This window comes from Macaca nemestrina, chromosome 12 (genome assembly GCF_043159975.1).
Source record: "Macaca nemestrina isolate mMacNem1 chromosome 12, mMacNem.hap1, whole genome shotgun sequence".
In the NCBI taxonomy this organism is placed as follows: Eukaryota; Metazoa; Chordata; class Mammalia; order Primates; family Cercopithecidae; genus Macaca; species Macaca nemestrina.
In genome coordinates, this window is record NC_092136.1 from 73,432,412 (window position 1) to 73,449,810 (window position 17,399).

Consider the following 17,399-nt stretch of genomic DNA (forward strand, 5'->3'; position numbering starts at 1 on the left):
AGAACTTTGGGAGGCCGAGGCGGGTGGATCACGAGGTCAGGATATCGAGACCATCCTGGCCAACATGGTGAAACCCTGTCTCTACTAAAAACACAAAAATTTGCTGGGCGTGGTGGCGTGCGCCTGTAGTCCCAGCTACTCGGAAGGCTGAGGCAGGAGAATTGCTTGAACCCAGGAGGCAGAGGTTGCAGTGAGCCGAGATTGCGCCACTGCACTCCAGCCTAGGCAACAGAGTGAGACTGTCTCAAAAAAAAAAAAAAGAAAGAAAGAAAGAAAGAAAGAAAAACCAGGCTGGAAGAAATTAAGTAACTTCCCAAGGGGCCCACAGTTATTAGTTAATGATGGCTTTGGGACTTGCATTCAGTCAGATCTGACTGACACAAAGCGTTATGTTTTTAAACACTTTTCCAGTGAAACAGTGGGAGATAATGCAAGGCCTGTGGTGGATGCCCTTGTGTGGAGAACTGCATCTCGCCCAGGTAAACATCCCAGAAAGATTGTTAGCCAACTTTCTGTTTCTCCCACCCAACAACAAGTGGATCTCATTATATCAACCCGCTTTATTACCATTTTCACAGCATCCAATAGGCATCTAAACTAAACTTTATGATCCAGCTCTTGGGAGAAAGGATTTATTTCCAATAACCTAAATACAGGAGAAATCCTAATTCTATCCAGAATTTTTCCTTTGGTTTTACAAATTTTAAGATTTGAGATGAACTGTTTTATATATATATATATTATAATATTACTTTTTGGAGGTTCTCTTACGTTAAATTTGTCATTTCCCTGTGAAGTTCAGTGTGCATATAGGAGGGGCTTGTGAGATTATGCCTTGTCTCTGACGGTAGAGCTGATCTCTTAGAAATGGCTCATTAAAGGAAAGTGTTGTGGGGAATAGGACAGGCTGAGGTTCCAGGCTGAAATGGCAATATTTCCTTTAAAGTGTCCTACCCCTGGTAAATATTAACAGTGGAGAATAGAATTAGTTCTTTAGTGAGAATATTTGAATCATAAGGTACCTTTATGTCTCCTTTTATTGACAGAAGACCAAGGCCCAAAGAAGGGAAGGGACCTGAGAAAATCAGTGGCAAAGATAGGACTAGAAGACTCAAGTTTCTTGATTTCCCATTTGGCCATCTTTCTTTCCTTCCTTCCTTCCTTCCTTCCTTCCTTCCATCCATTAAAAAAACATAAAATTTGCCATCTCGGTAATTTTTCAGTGTACAGTTAATATTCACATTGTTGTGAAACATCTGAGATATAAACAACAACTCCCCTTTTCCAAAACTCTTCCAAAGGCCCCGGTTACCACCATTCTACTTTCTGTTTCTATGAATTTGACTATTTTAGATACCTCATATAAGTAGGATCATATATGTCTTTTTGTGACTGGCTTATGTCACTTTGCATAATGTCCTCAAAGTTCAGTCCCTATGCGGCTTGTGATAGCATTTCTTCCTTTTTCTGAACTGACTTATATATGTATATACCACATTTCGTTTATTCATTCGTCCATCAGTGGCCATTTGAGTGGCTTCCACCTCTTGGCTGTTATCCATAGTGCTGCTATGAACATGGGTTTGCAGATACCTCTTTGAGATTCTGTTTTCAATTCTTTGGATATGTACCCAGAAGTGGGATTCCTGCATCATGTAGTAGTTCTATTTTTAATATTTTGAGGAACTGCCTTAATGTTTTTCCTATTGGTTGAACCATTTTACAACTCAGTACACAAGGGTTCCAAATTCTCTGCATCCTCACCAACACTTATTTTTCTCTTTTTTGATAGTAGTCATCTTAATGGGGGTGAGATGGTTTCTCATTGTGGTGTTGATGTGCATTTATTTATTGATTAGTAATGTTAAGCATCGTTTCATATGCTTATTGGCCACTTCTGTATCACCTCTAGAGAAATGTCTATTCAAGCCCTTTGACCATTTTTTAATCAGGTTACTCGATGTTTTTAGTTGCTGAATTGTAGGCGTCCTTTATATATTCTGAATATTAATCCATTATGAGATATATGATTTGCAAAGATTTTCTCCCATTCCATACACATAGTACCATTTGTCTATTTTTGCCTTTGTTCACTGCTTTTTGGTGTCATATCTGAGAAATCATTGCCAAGTCTAGTGTCCAGCTTTTCCTCCATGTTTTCTTCTAGGAGTTTTATGTCTTAGTCTTACTAGACTTACTAGGTCTTTAATCTTAGTCTTACTAGGTCTTTAATGAAGCTGGGGAATAAGGCCCCAGCTTCATTCTTTGGAATATGCATATCTGTTTGGTTATCCCAGTACTGTTTGTTGAAGAGACTATTCTTTCCTCACTGAGTGGTCTTGGCACTCTTGTCAAAAATCATCTGACCATTTATGTGAAGGTTTATTTTTGGGCTCTGTATTCTGTTCCACTGGTCTGTTTGTCTTTATGCCAGTACCAAGTTGTTTCAATTACTGCAGCTTTGTACTTGGGGAGTGTGAGTTCTCCAATTTTGTTCTTCTTCAGAATTCTTTTCGCTAGTCAGTGTCTCATGAGATTCCATATGAATTTTAAGATGATTTGTTTCTATTTCCTAAAAAAAAGGCCATTGGAATTTTGATAGAGATTATGTTGAATCTGTAGATTACGTTGGGTAGTATGGACATCTTAAGCATCCAGTGATCTTTAACATAATATGTTACTATCTTGTGTTCGCTTTTAGATTTTCATATTGTGGTTGATTCAGTATATTTATTTCAATTATAATGTTTCAAATATTTCAATGGTATAGAAAACTATAGAGAATTATTTTTTTAGCCAATATTTGATTGCATACTCTGTACTTATCTACTATAAAGATTTAATAAATGTTGACATTTTGTCATATTTGTCTCATATTTCCTTTCAAAATTACTATTGCAGGAACATTATATCATTATCATAAAATATAAGAAAAAATACTCTACTAACAAATCAACCTATTTTTAGTTTTCCTTTTTCGTACTTTACTATAAGTATACCACATTTTTCCAGTACTAATCCTAACTTCGATGACATGTTGTAATCTGTTTCTTGCTTATATTATAAACATTTTTCATACTGCAATATGTTCTTTGTAGTTATTATTTTGATGAAAAACATCCTTTTTGCCAACCAAGTATGAGAAAGGCTTAATCTTGACAGTACCACTTACTAGCTTTGTGATCTTAAGAAAGTTTCCTAAACTTACAGAAACTAATAGCAATAAAAAGTAAACTTGTAATTATCTTAAAATGAATATTACAGTGGCCCATACAACAAGACTGTTAGAAGGACTGAATGTATATGAAAATGTCTGGGACTCAGTAGGTCCTTAATAAGTGCTAGTTTCCTTCCCTTTCCTTTTCCCAGGGATCTAGTTTTTAATCCTGTTCCTCCAGGGCTTGCCCTCGGAGACTCAGAACTTGCTCTTATTCCTCCAGACCAAGAAAGACCATCCATACACCTGGAGAATTGAACTGGCAAAAACAGAAAAATACTGGGATGGCTGGTTCCGAGGCTTATCCAATCTCTTTCTTAGTTGTCCCATTCCTAAATTGCTGCTCTTGGCTGGTAAGTGTATATGTGCATGTATTAGTCAGCTCAGGCTGCCATAACCAAATACCATAGACTGGGTGGCTTAAACAACAGAAATTTATTTTCTCACAGTTCTGGAGGCTGGAAATCTGAGATCAGGGTGCCAGCATGGTCAGGTTGTGGTGAGGGCTCTCTTCCTGGCTTGCCTTCTCTCTGTGCCCTCACATGGCCAAGAAAGAGTGAACGTGAGCTCTCTGGTGTCTCTTCTCTTAAGGACGTTAATTAGGGACGTTCATCCTATCATGTCAGAGCTCTGCCCTCATGACCTTATTTAACCTTTGTTACGTCCTTATAGGCCCTAGTTCCAAATACAGTCACATTGGGAATTGGGGCTTCAACATGAGTTTTAGGGGGACACAACTCAGTCCATAGCAGTGTTGGTATATTGTCATCTCAATATGACCTCATTAAAACTTCTCACCAAATAGGTAGTGACATCCAAAGTAGAATACCTTCCTCATTCATCTATGCCTTTTCTCCTCCCTACACCCAGTCTCTAAACCTAACTAGCATAGGCATTCATCTAAGCGTTAGGATGACCTAATTCTGGCCTGGCCTGTCTACTTGGTCAAGCTCAAGTCCTTCTTAGCCTAGAGCTAGATACAGTGGTATAAGGATATTCTGAGTATTAGGAGAATTAAAATAGTAAAACCCTGTTTTCAGAACCAGTTTAACATAGTGATTTTAGGGGAATCTCAACCTGAAAAGTTTCATCTGGTGGTGAGAATATGCTCTGGGAGTTAGGATTGGTATAAACATAAATTGAGAATGTTATCATGTTTACAACTTTGTAACACTTTTTACTTAGTACTTGAACAGCAAAATCTATTTCACAATGAATTCTCTTGTTTTCTAGGTGTTGATAGATTGGATAAAGATCTAACCATTGGCCAGATGCAAGGTAAGTTATCAAGAAATTATGCCCCTGGACCCTTTTCTGAAGAAAGGGTGATAGGGCAATTAACATCCTGAGATAGTGAAGTATAACGGAGAAAGCCTGAACTTTAGAGTCCAATCCAAGTTGAACATCTGCCTCTACTCCTGACACACTATATGATTATGGGCAAGTTATTTCCCTTTCCTGAGCTTTAATTTGTTTAAAAAAAAAAAAAATCCATCCAAAAATGAAGATTGTAATACTACCTATGTTTCAGTTATAAGAGTTAAAATGAGGCAATGTGTTTTAAAATTATAAAGTACTGTATAGGTGTATGATACTGTGAAAAGAGATATTCCGACTTCTGATGAGTTTTTTGTTTGTGGGTTTTTTTGTTTTTTTTTTTTTGGAGTCTTACTCTGTTGCCCAGGCTGGAGTGCAGTGGCCCAATCTTGGCTCACTGCAACTTCTGCCTCCCAGGTTCAAGCAGTTCTGCTGCCTCAGCCACCCCAGTAGTGGGATTACAGGCATGCACCACCACACGTGGCTAATTTTTGTATTTTTAGTAGAGATGGAGTTTCACCATTTTGGCCAGACTGGTCTCAAGCTCCTGACTTCAAGTGATCTGCCTGCCTTGGCCTCCCAGAGTGCTGAGATTACAGGTGTGAGCCACTGCAGCTGGCCAGTATTTTTATTATTGTTAGAATTTTTAGGAAAGGGAAAGGCTCAAGATAATCTAGATATAAAAAGGTATAAATACCTGTTTAGAAGACAGCATGGTAAGATGGTAAAAGTAAAGTCTCTGAAGTTCAGAAAACTGAATTTTGAATACTGCTTTTCCAGTAATTTTTTGACTCTGGCCAAGTTTTCTGACTTGCCTCAGCTTTAGTCTTCTTAATCTGTAAAATGAAAAAACGGATGGCAGCCTCAAATGGATCATGAGGTATAATGAGTAGAAAAGTGACATGCTGAGCACTGTGTACAGATGCATGTATGTTAGCTAGATGACAGTGGAGGCGGCGGGTCCAATTTTGTGGGGGCTCTTGCTTTAGTACAGGTAAAAGACTCAGTGAAGGTGAATTCAGTAAGCATGCAACTTTTGGGTTATGGGAAGAAGAGGTGCCAACTCCAAGACCAAAGTTTCAGGCTCAGGCAGAATCTGTTCTAGACCTTTCTTCCCTACTTACTCTCCCTGGACAATTTCATGGCTTCCATTTGTACCTTGATGACTCCCAAAGTTAAACATCCACCTCATCCCTCTCTCCTGAGGTCCAGTCCTAGCCCATGTAGCAAAACTGCTGGATGTCTCATGGGCCTCTCAAACTGTTCTTTTAGCTATCTTCAAGCTTTCCACAGCAAAAGGAGCTATACTCCTTCATAATAGTTGTTCAAAGCCTCTTGAATATAAAACTCTGGTCCCAGACCTTCATGGCTTTGCCTTCCTTTAACTACATTGTATCCTGAGGCCTGGAACAGGACCATGAGCTGGGACTGTGTGATTTTTTTTCATGGCACTGATGTTGGTCATTATGGGCTTAGACACTTATTTAAGTAGATTCTTATAAACGTCTAAGCCCATAATGACCAACATCAGTGCCATGAAATTGAATCTAAGACACTTAAATTCAATTCAGAAAACCTTTCCTAGGCACCCTTTCTGTGCAAGACCTGTGCATGATGCTGGGCAGACAGAAGAATCAGACATGGCCCCTGAGACTGCCTGAAGGCAGTTGACATGGACTGGGATAGCATTTGAAGTCATTGTTGATCGCCAGCCTTGGAGTCAGACAGTCCTGGGTTTGAATCACTGTTAATAGTTTTGCGGTATGAGTGAATTCCTAACTTCTTTAATTTTGAGTTTTTTCATCTATAAAATGGAGATAATGATATATCTCAGTACAGTTACATGAAGTTTAAATGGAAAAAATGCAGGTAGTTAACAAATGATGCCTTTCATTATATTCAGGAAGTAATCATGATTCCTTACGAGATGTCCTCCTGTTTCCTCAGTATAGATTATATCAAGACCACCTTCTGGTTTAAAGAAAGCCTCCTATGAGTATAGAGTAAATGGCAAGGATAAGGAACGTTCCACAAAACAAAAGGAAATGGTTAAGGCTGCATAGATTCCAAACCACAGCTTTCCCAGCACTGTGTTCAAACCAGCTGACTTAGTTATGAAATCCTGGAAAACTACCACCTATTCATAGTACAACTTGGGTAAATAATTTAGGCTCTCTGAACCTAAGGCTCCTAATCTGTGCAATGGGAGAGAAGAACTTGGAAATATTCCCACATCATAGAATAATTGTGAGGATTACCCATGAGCGTGTTATTTTATGTTTACCTGGCACAGTGTTGTTGGTGTATGTGAGTTCTCCCTGATTATACCGACTCTTCCAAAGAGGAAGGACAAATGCATCCCTAGTCATCAGAGCTGATCTAACAGAAACAACAGGGAGATAGGAGTTGTAAGTTTTGGATCTAGGCATTTGTTCATCATTCATTCGCTAAAGATTTAAGCATCTACTCAGTGCCCAACCCTGTGTTAGTTCTTATTAGGGATATAGAGCAAGTAATAACACCATCGTCCCCTGTTCTTACGGAAATAACACACTCCTGGGGAGGCAAGCACCAGTGACATGTAAAATGTAAACTTACTTGAAACTTATAAGAGGGCCATGTGCTGCTTTGTGTTTGGATCCAAGTGCATTAACAACAGTACTTTAGGAGCTAGATGGGAGAGTTGACTAGGCTCGAGCACCCAGAGAGAGGCAGCTTACTGCAGGAGGAGGGGCACAGGCTGGACTTTACTAATTGGGATCATCTTATTCCTCCACTGATTAACGAAGTGGCCTTGGGCAGGTCACTTCACTAACTTTGGCCTCAGTTTCATCATCTCAAAAAAGAATTTCAGTATTTTCGTGCATAATTTTATAGAGTAGATTTTAAGAATCAACTTTAAAAATGGATAGAAGAGTACACTGAAAACTTTTTGAATCCTATGTAACTGGGGTAAGAACCACAGGATGTAATGACCAGAAGAACTTTCAATCCCATTCCTTTATTTTATAAATAGAGAATCTGAGGCTGAGAAAATCTGCTGTCTCTACTTATGGGGGCTCTGGGTCTCCTTAGGGATCTTCTTTATCAGTCATCGCTGTTCATTCTCAATCATTGTCGCATTACCTATGAGCTTACAGTGTTCTGTGAGACAATATGAGAAGGTGCTTAGTACAATGCCTGGCACATGCTTAAGTGCTCAAATGGTAACTTATTGTAATAATACATTTTGAATCCTTAACATAGCTGACAAAATCCTTAATGGTTTGGCCCCTGCTTACCTCTCCAGCCTTATTGTTAACCACTCTCATAAGCACCATGCCAAGCTTCTTTTATTCCAAGCCATTTCAAGCCTTTTTTCCTTCCTGGGTCCCTCTTGGATTGTGAAGTTCCCTTTCTTATGCTCTTACAGCCCCACGTGCCCAGTTTCATCATAGGAATGACATGCTGCATTAAAATGTTGGTTGTTGTGTTTTACTCCCCTACTGGATTGTAAATCCCCTGAGGACAAGAACTGTTTCTTCTATGTGTCTCTGGCCCAGAGTAAATGTACACTAAATAGGACAGAAGGAAAAAGTGAAGGGAAATGATTGGCACAAGGCTATAATTACTTGTATTACCATCCTCAGCAAGACTTGATAATTGGGTCCAGAGTGTTGAGGTGAGGTTGGAAATGGGGAAGTAGGTCCTGGGCTCCCGGAGTGACCTATGAGGCTGCATAAGACAGGGCTCTTTTAGTCCCTGAAGTTGCCTTGCTTTGATTCCTCTCCAGGGAAGTTCCAGATGCAGGTCCTACCTCAGTGTGGCCATGCAGTCCATGAGGATGCCCCTGACAAGGTGAGTCTGGTGTTCAATGACTGTAAAAGGACAACTGTGAGAATAACCCTGGATGTCACAGAAGACAAGTCTCTGAGTCTCAGCCTGCATTGCCTGCAGCAGCTGCTGTGGAGCCTATGCAGATGCAATTCCACCAGCTCTCCAACTTCTCCCTGGCAGCTGCTTATGGTATTGGCTTTGTGTATATGTGCTGAGGAGCTACTGACACCCTGCTATTTCATCCCAGGGCCCTGTGGTTAAGATCTTCAGCTCTACTTCTCCAATACCCCCAAAAGCCAGATGGAAGAGGGATGATTAGGGTAGAAACTGCTCCCTAAACCACAGGCAAGGTTAGGAATTAATATGGACTCCTCCTGTGGGAAAACACTGTTTTGTAACTCTAAGGGCACAAATAAGCCCTTCACGTCATTCCTCTTGAGCTCTTTGGAGCTATCCCTGGCAAGGATGGTGGGGAAGAGTCTCCTAGCTCTGCTAGGGAGGGCCTAGGTCCTTTTAATTTCAAGCCGCTCAGACCTGTGGGTGGGATGAGGGCATTGTAGAGCCTAACCGTCTAACAGTAGCCCACAGCCCAAGGCTAAGCCCCATCAGTAACCTTCATATGGCCTGGAATATCTCTCCCTTTTCCAGGTAGCTGAAGCTGTTGCCACTTTCCTGATCCGGCACAGGTTTGCAGAACCCATCGGTGGATTCCAGTGGTAAGGCGGGTACAAGGGTTTAAGAACCCCAGCAGTGCTGGCCAACTCTGACAAACAGATATTTGCAGGACTATAAATACCTCTGCCTTACCCCTGCCTGGTTTGGTCACCATGCCTTTCTTCCTCTTCCTCAGTGAAGAGCCTGGCATGTCTGTTTCTACCAAGCCATGGTGGGTTGTTTCTTTGTGCTGTGCTCCAGTGGGTTGATGCTGAGGCTGTGATCAAATTGTGCCTAGTCTCACTCCCCACTGTGATGTGCATTTCTTCTTGAGGTGCCCCTTTGAGGAGGCTGGGATAGGAATCAGTCCATTTCCAGGCTCCTAGAGAAGTTTTCTTTGGCTTCTCCTGCCCTGCTGCCAGGGAAAGCTGGGCAGGCCATGGAGCAGGGCTTTCTTCTTTCTTTCTTTTTTTTTTTTTTTTTGTTTCCTTGGTACAGTCTTGGCTCACTGCAACCTCCGCCACCTGGGCTGAAGTGATCCTAGTGCCTCAGCCTCGCAAGTAGCTGGGATCACAGGCATGCGCCACCATGCCCAGCTAATTTTTGTTTTGTTTGTTTTTTGGTTTTTGGTTTTTTTTTTTTTTAGTAAAGATGGGGTTTCTCCATGTTGGCCAGGCTGATCTTGAACTCCTAGCCTCAAGTGATCCACCCACATCGGCCTCTTAAAGTGTTAGGATTATAGGCACAAGCCACCGCGCCTGGCCTAGAGCAGGGTTTTCTACAGTGTTGCAGAGTGTCTTCCCATGGCCAGCTACTAAGCAAGCTGGGAATGGAATGGGTGCTCTGCCATGCTTGCTTCCCCTCCCTTTCCGAAGCTGGCAGAATATTAGCCACTCTGCAGAGGTGATCCTGGAAGCTTTAGAGCAGGGTTTTCAACCTCAGTGCTATTGACATTTTGAAGTGGATAATTCTTCATTGTGGGGGCTGTCCTGTGCGTTGTGGGATGTTTAGCAGTATCCCTGGCTTTTATCCACCCGATAACAGTAGTACCCCTCCCACACACAGTTCTGACAGACAGAAATGTCTCCAGATTTTACCAAATGCCTCAAGGGAGGCAAAGTTTCCCCCTCTATTGGTCTAGAGGAAGAAACAGGGCCAGGCCTCTCATCCTAGGAAGCTCTTCATCTGTTTAAGGAAACACAGTTGGGCTCTGTTGAGGAAGAAGAAGAGAGGCATGTTGACCCCAAACCAGGTGGTCTTGACCCACCTCAGCCAGCTCCTAGTCTACTGCAGAAGGCTTTTGATCCTCAGAGAGCCCACAACCCTGATGAGGAGTCATTCCTACCATTGAAAAGTCTCTTCTCTGATTTTGGTGAGGGTTCGGGGGAACTTGTTCCCCACTCTCAGCAAGTTTGAAGAAGAAATATTAAGAAAAGGAAATGACTTCTGCCTTAGAGAACTCTGAATTCCAGGGCCTGGGAGATGAGAGTAACAGGGCAGGGTAAGCACTGGAGATGATGGCGAGACCCTGGGACAGTAAACCACAGAACCGACACCCCTGTGCTGAGCCATCCCTCTAACAACTGACCATTGATGGATCCCAGGAACCAACAATAAAGACCTAATTTCTCTACTGAACAGTGTTTGTCTGGGGCCCTTCGACCATTTGGAGCCTTGGACAAATGAGCAGCACACTGAGAGCAGACCCTGGGTCCAGCTTTGGTCAGGGCTATGAGATGGGTCAGATTTGCTTTGGTGGTCATTAGGCCGGGCTTCCTGGAGGACACAGATAAGCAAGGGAAAGCTATTGATAGTTACATTTGTTTTTCTTTCTCTTTCTGTTCTTCCATAGCGTGTTTCCTGGCTGTTAGTGACCTGCTGTCCACCCCTCCTCAACATCGAGCTCTGTTGTAAATACGTCGCACCAGAGGCCACTGTGATGCCACTGTCTCCTCCTCCCCGTCCCGCCTGGCCATGTGACACTGGCTCCCTGTAGACGGGCACCCCGAGATGTACCAACCTTTTCATGTATTCTGCCAAAAGCATTGTTTTCCAGGGTCCTTGACCAACTTTGGCTTCCCCAGTCCAAGACTCCCCTGCTCCTTTTCCTTCCCTGTACTGGGGTATCTCCTGCCTGCTCTCCCTGCGTTGCCTAGGGTAAAGCCTCCAGATTTGCCATACTGAGCCCCTCTTCCTAGCGTCAGGCGATACACCTGAGTCCAAATGTCTTCCCAGGCTCAGGGACCTCCATTCCTTGAGATTGTCTTGGCATGGTCCAACCCTGCCTCATGTGATGGACAATGTATGGGGTGGTCCTTATTTTTCCCTTTCAAATAAAACACTAGTCAGGTACCAGTTTATCCTAGTCATACTCTTCCAGGTTTGGAAGACCCAGAGAGGCCAAAATCCCATCCTTAGGCACCGGGAGGGGTGGTGGTGGGTAGCATCACAAGAAACCAGCCTGAAAATCAGGTCCAGCCAGTCCAAGCACATGGCCTCCCATCTGGGAGAGCCCACTGTCCCACTCCACATGTCTGGGCACCTGCCCTGGGCTGAGGCCAGGCTGCTCCAGGGGCCTCTTGAGCCCTCACCTGCCACACAGCAACCCAGGTTAAATACAGCCCATGCACAAAGCCACAGGCCAAAGCCTATGGAATTGTTTTTAATCATCAAATTTCACCATGTTCATAGCTGGTTCCTGGAGGTGTGCAGTGCCCTCTTGCCTCTTCAAACCTACAGCTTCTCTTTGCCATTTGTGGATTTCACGTCACTCCACATAGAAGCGTTACAGCCTGGCATCCCCAGTCTTTGCCTTCTTCCAGCTGCCTCGACAGCACTGCGGCCTGTCCCTATTGCCCAGGCACGCCATTTCCAAGGGCAGGAAGGAGCAGTGTCCTGAAGCCCATCTTCTCTGTGACTGTCTTAGGTGATGTGTAGCCCCCTCCATCTTTCCACTCAACAATCTCTCACCCCTGTCCTGCTGCATGGTCCGGAGTCTGGGACCTACTTCGTTTTTTGTTATTTATGACCTTGTTTAAAGAAAATAAATATCTCCCAACCTTTATTGGTCTGGTCTTTCTCTCTGAATTGTCCTTATTTCTGCTGATATGGGGGCAGGGGACAGCTCATCGGACTTATGGAACTCCAGAAACCCCTTTCCCTATAGCCCTTCAATATGTTCTGCCTGTCCCAGATCCAGAATGCCCAGTGGGATGGTCGGAGCCACTCTCCTCTGCAGCCAGGATGGAATTCCAGTCCCATCTCTCCTCATTATTGACTGTGTCTTTTTGGTCCAGAGCAGGGCAATCTGTGCGCTATCCACATGATCTCAGTCACCATAGCTTCACTTATGTGAAACTTTATCCACAACCCAAATCATTTCCTGAACTCTGAACAGTTAGGCCCAGGTACCTCCTCCTGTCTCTCCCAGATGATCAAAAGCCACTTCATATTGACTATTTCTAAAGCCGAATCCACCTTCCCCCTGAAACTTGCTCCCCATGAAACTTGTTCTTCCTCCAGTGTTTCCTGGCTCAGTAAGTGATAGGTACCACCGTCTCTCCAGTTGTCCAAACCAGATATCCACAGTGAATGCCTTCTCTTACACCTGCCTCAGGTCTCCCACCAAATCCTGTTCATTCTCTTTTCCGTGTCCCCTCTTTTCCATCCCATAGTCAGTGCCCTAGCTTAGGCCTCCTCATCTCTCACCTCGATCACTTCAGTGCCTTTGCTGCCCTCCTCCTCCCCAGGTGGTCCGCCACACACTGTCAGAGGCACCTTCCTAGTAGGCTCTGGGGCCAGGGTGGCTAAATTAGAACCCAAGGCCCACCCCTTACACTGTGTGGTGTGGCAACAAACTCTCTCTGTGCTGTAGTTTACTCATCTGAAAAATGGAGATAAACAGTATCTACCCCACAGAGTCTTGAGGATTATACAAGTTAAACTAGGTTAACTGGCTTTCTCAGTAACTGGCACATGGTAGACACTTAATAAGTAGTTCCTGTTATGACACTGTTACATTATTATAGTTAGGAACTTTATTCAGGGCAGTCTGTGGGCCAGTAGCCTCAGTATCTCCTGGAAGCTTGTTAGAGAACTGTGTCCCCATCTCAGACCTATTGAATCAGAACTCATCTGCATTTTAACAAGTGCATCAGTGTCTGAAAATGTCTGATTTAGTTGATGAAATATTTCAGGGTAATTCATGAGCTCCCTAGTGGAGGAGAGAAGTTCCTTATGTGTGGTTTGATTTCTCTCACTGGAACCCTTTGCGGGTGCCTTTGCTGGGCTATGTGCCCTCTTGTCCACAAGAGGGCAGCATGATTACCTGTGTGGTTTTCAGGGGCACCCAGGTTCATCAGGGGAAAGTCATAATGGTTACCAAATTTTGAGTGTCATCTAATTCACTTGACATACATCTCATTTAATCTTCACAGCAACTCTATGAGGTAGGTGCTGTTACATTCCTTTTACAGGTAGGCAGACAGGTCCAAATTCCTACAGCTTGGAAGTGACTGTCAGAATTCAAAGCTGGCTTGCTTCCACATCATGCTGCTCCTGGATGCTACAAGGGACCCTGGGCAGAAGTCATTTTGGCCCAGATACCTGACTTAAAAGAGCAGGAGGAGGATGACCGTGGAGATGAACCCTCTACACTTGATGGAGGAGGCTGAGAATGAATGAAATGCTCGTGAGCTTTGTGGTTGGTTGTGTTTTAGGCCCTTTCATCTCCATTCATCCTTTGCATCCTTGTGAAGTACAGGCATTATCCCCAATTTAAAGGCAAGAAAGCAAAAGCTCAAAGATGAAATGGCTTGCCCATAGCCACGGCCCGAGTAGCAGCATCTTTGTCTTCTGATTCCAAGTCTACTGAGCATTCCATCACACCCCAGTAGAGAAGGGACCATTCATGTATTCACTTAACATGGCTTTAATGAGCACCTACTATGTGTTGGCCATAACAGTGTCCTTGCAGAGCCTAGAGATCAGCATGTATGAACTCAGGAAGGGAATAAAGAAGGATACCCCAGGATCCTTGAATGAAGGATTGCCACAAAGAAGGAGCATGTTTGGGACAAACCAAAGTCCCTCTGTCACACAGACACTAGTGAATGTCCAAGGGAAACTCCTTCCCAAAAAAGGAGGATAGGCACATTTTGGAGGCAGACATAGATCTGATGGGGGAGAGACAGAATCTTGAGACTGGGAGGACTCAAGACAAAGGCATGAGGGGAATGGGGCATGACTTTGTAGCCCCACGCTCTTAACATACTGTTAGGAGCATTTGCTTATTAAGCAAACCCAAACATCCAATATGTGCCAGGCATCCAATGGACTTTGTAGACAGAGGTAAATAATGAGATTCTTAAAATGAACTCATTGTCTAGAAAGACAGTGATAGAAATAGTGACCATGTTGTAAGAAGGCTGGGGGTGGGCAGTAACTAAACCTATTTGGAAACAGGCCAGGAATGGTTTCACAAGAGGTAGCATGTTTTTTTAGACAGAGTCTCCTCCATCGCCTAGGCTGGAATACAGTGGTATGATCTTGGCTCACTGCAACCTCTGCCTCCCAGGTTCAAGCAATTCTCCTGCCTCAGCCTCCCAAATAGTTGGGGTTTCAGGTGCCTGCCACCACACCCAGCTAATTTTTGTATTTTTAGTAGAGATGGAGTTTTGCCATGTTGGTCAGGCTAGTCTCAAACTCCTGACCTCAAGTGATCTGCCCGCCTCGGCCTCCCAAAGCGCTGGGATTACAGGTGTGAGCCACCAAACCCAGCCAAGAGGCAGCATTTGAGTTGAGCCTTGAAGTATCACAAAGTGGAGGTGGAGGAGGAAGGGCAAGACATTCCAGGTAGAAGGAACAGCACAGACAAGCACTGGAGACTTGAAAGTCAGCCTAGGAAGAAGACTGTGGCTGGAGTATGGGCCGAGACAGGAGAGGAGGTAGGAGGCAGGGCATAAAGGCCTTAAGTGTCAAGAATAAGGAGTTTCCAGAAGTTATTAAACAGGGATGTGACAAGGTCAGGTCTTTTTTATAAAGGAAAGTCACCCTGGTAGCCTGCGTAGATGGATTGGTGGGTGCCAGACACGAGGCCAAGAGGTCAGTAAAGAGGCAGTTTTAATCGGGCAAGGAAAAGACAGAGGTATACTTAACTAGGACAGTGGCCACCGGGCTGAGAGAACAGAATAGTCTCAATATTTTGGAGGTGGAATGAACAAGAAAGAAACTAGTTAGATTTCAAAAGTGAGGGGCCAAGAACCCTTAAGTTGGATGCAGGGGCCTGTCATGCAAAGTGGGGGTTGGAAGTGAAAGGTCAAGGTTTTACCAAGGGAAAAGCAAGCGGAGAGCTTACACTAGCAGCAGAGAAAGCTAAAGGCAGTCACACTTCTCCCTGCGGTCACTGTTTTGTTTGCAATCTTGGAGCCAACGCTGCTGCTCCAGCTGGCCACCCCACCAGCAGCCAGAATCAACACATTCTCAGTCTGGGGCCAGGGCTCAGAAAGTTATGTCAACTCAAGAGGCTCCCTTATTCCTCGAGCTGGCTTCCTCTCCCAGCAGTTTGCTAGAAAACTCCAGCCCACAGCCAGGCAAAACCTTGGAACCCAAGACTAGCGGAGAGACTGGCCTCTTCCAGGTGCAGGCAGTAGGTGACTGAGGAGTGAACAGTGTCGAGGGAGAAAGTTTCTTCCTGATTAGTGACAATGATGCCATTCCATAATGACTTAAGAATGACTGATCAAACAAGCTTAGAATAACTGACATGATACCGTCTGTATCATTACAAAGCACATTTATAACCTTTGAGACCTCCAAACTCCTCTGGAGTGGGGAGGGCAGACAAATCAGCAGTGCCTCCTACAGATGAGGAATTCGAGGCTCTGACAAGGAAAGTGATTTGTCCAGGGTCACACGGTAGCACAATCTGGACTAGAACTCAGGCCACCTGACTTCCAGACCAGTCAGTGCCTTTTTAGTCTCACACCATAGCAAAAGGAGAGGAGGGGTGGGGCAGGGGCGTGGAGGACTAGGGCCTGATGGTGAGAGAAATGCTCCAAGCTCAGTTCAGCCTCCTACTAGCTGGGTGACCTCTGGCACATCACTTCCTTCAGAATTTCAGGTTCTGCATCCCCAAATGGGGTGATAATCCTTAATTCACTAGGTGTTATGAGGGTAAATGAGACTAAGTATCCAAGTATAGTAAAAGCTGCTGCCTACAGTAGATAAGGTGAAAAACAGTAGATGCCATGGCACTAAGAAGATAAGGGAATCCCCAAAGGGCGGGGAGACCAAGGCACAGCCATTCTACTACTCCTGCTGGGTGGGGCTGCTCAGGCAGAATTAGTGGAAGCCAGTGTGCCCCTGGGGCCTGAGAGCGGCCTACGATGCACCCTCCTCTGGCCTGGGGACGTCCTTCTCAAAAAATTTTTGGCCAGGAGCAGTGGCTCACGCCTGTAATCCCAGCACTGTGGGAGGCCAAGGTGGGCAGATCACAAGGCCTGGCCAACATGGTGAAACCCTGTCTTTACTAAAAAAACAAAAATTAGCCAGGTATGGTGGCAGGCACTTATAATCCCAGCTACTCAGGAGGCTGAGGCAGGAGAATCGCTTAAACCCAGGAGGCGGAGGTTGCAGTGAGCCAAGATCACGTCACTGCATTCCAGCCTGTGTGACAAGAGCAAGAATCCATCTCAAAAAGAGAAAAAACTTTTAACCAGGATTTTTTTTTTTAATAGTAAACCATAGCTAACACAGCATTTCTCATTTTAACCATGTGGAAATGAACAGTCCAGTGGCATCAATGACATTCACAAGGCTGTGGACCACACCACTATCTATACCCCAACTTTTTCATCATCCCCAGCAAGAACTCTGTACCCATTAAGCAGTGACTACCGCCTGCATACCCAGCCTCTATTCTGCTTTTGGTCTCTGAATTTGCCTATTTTAGGTAGCTCACAGGTGGAATCCTACAATATTTATTTTGTGTCTGGCTTATTTCATTTAGCATAATGCTTTCAAGTCCATCCATGTTGTAATGTGTATCAAAATTCTGTTCCACTTTATGGCTGAATATTTTAGTACATGCATATTCCATATTTTGTTTAGCCATTCTCTTGATGGACACCTGGGTCTGCTTCCACCTTCTGACGATTGTGAATAAAGCTGCTATGACCATGGGTGTACAGCTATCATTCCATTCTTTCAGATACATACCTGGGAGTGGAATGACTCGGTTAGATGACAGTTCTGTGTTTATCTTTCTGAGAAATCACCAGTCCGTTTTCCACAGTGGCTGCACCATTTCACATTCCCACTAGCAACGCATGAGAGTTCCAGTTTCTCCACATCCGTAGTGACACTTATTTTCTGTTTTTTAATTGTAGCCATCCTA

General features: G+C 44.0%; 2 protein-coding genes and 1 non-coding gene across 8 annotated transcripts in view; 1 reads left to right on the plus strand and 2 right to left on the minus strand.

Moving 5' to 3' along the window:
* The window catches only part of LOC105468731 (protein phosphatase methylesterase 1), a 90,647-nt gene extending 78,579 nt beyond the window's left edge, over positions 1–12,068 (plus strand). Inside the window, exons 10-14 of one of the 3 annotated variants that reach the window (XM_011719049.2) lie at positions 3,441–3,570; positions 4,451–4,495; positions 8,307–8,371; positions 8,999–9,066; positions 10,857–12,068. In XM_011719049.2, the coding sequence (XP_011717351.1) occupies positions 3,441–3,570; positions 4,451–4,495; positions 8,307–8,371; positions 8,999–9,066; positions 10,857–10,875 (327 nt within the window). In that variant the 3' untranslated portion in view covers positions 10,876–12,068. Of the gene's footprint in view, positions 1–3,440; positions 3,571–4,450; positions 4,496–8,306; positions 8,717–8,998; positions 9,067–10,856 lie in introns of those variants that run through there. The other 2 variants (XM_071075291.1, XM_011719048.3) reach the window with 2 other exon arrangements.
* Positions 1–17,399, minus strand: part of LOC105468730 (prolyl 4-hydroxylase subunit alpha 3) — an 84,010-nt gene that overhangs the window by 21,961 nt on the left and 44,650 nt on the right. Inside the window, exons 12-13 of one of the 4 annotated variants that reach the window (XR_011610924.1) lie at positions 17,222–17,396; positions 4,696–5,370 (exon numbers count right to left, since the gene is read on the minus strand). Coding sequence is in view for 3 of the 4 variants with exons in the window: in XM_071075287.1 (XP_070931388.1) it covers positions 5,281–5,370 (90 nt within the window). In the remaining variant the exon portion in view is untranslated. Of the gene's footprint in view, positions 1–4,695; positions 5,371–11,737; positions 17,397–17,399 lie in introns of those variants that run through there. The other 3 variants (XM_071075287.1, XM_071075286.1, XM_071075289.1) reach the window with 3 other exon arrangements.
* LOC112424482 (small nucleolar RNA SNORA7) lies at positions 9,786–9,923 on the minus strand. The gene has a single exon (XR_003015234.2). It is a non-coding gene; the product is annotated as a small nucleolar RNA SNORA7 (small nucleolar RNA).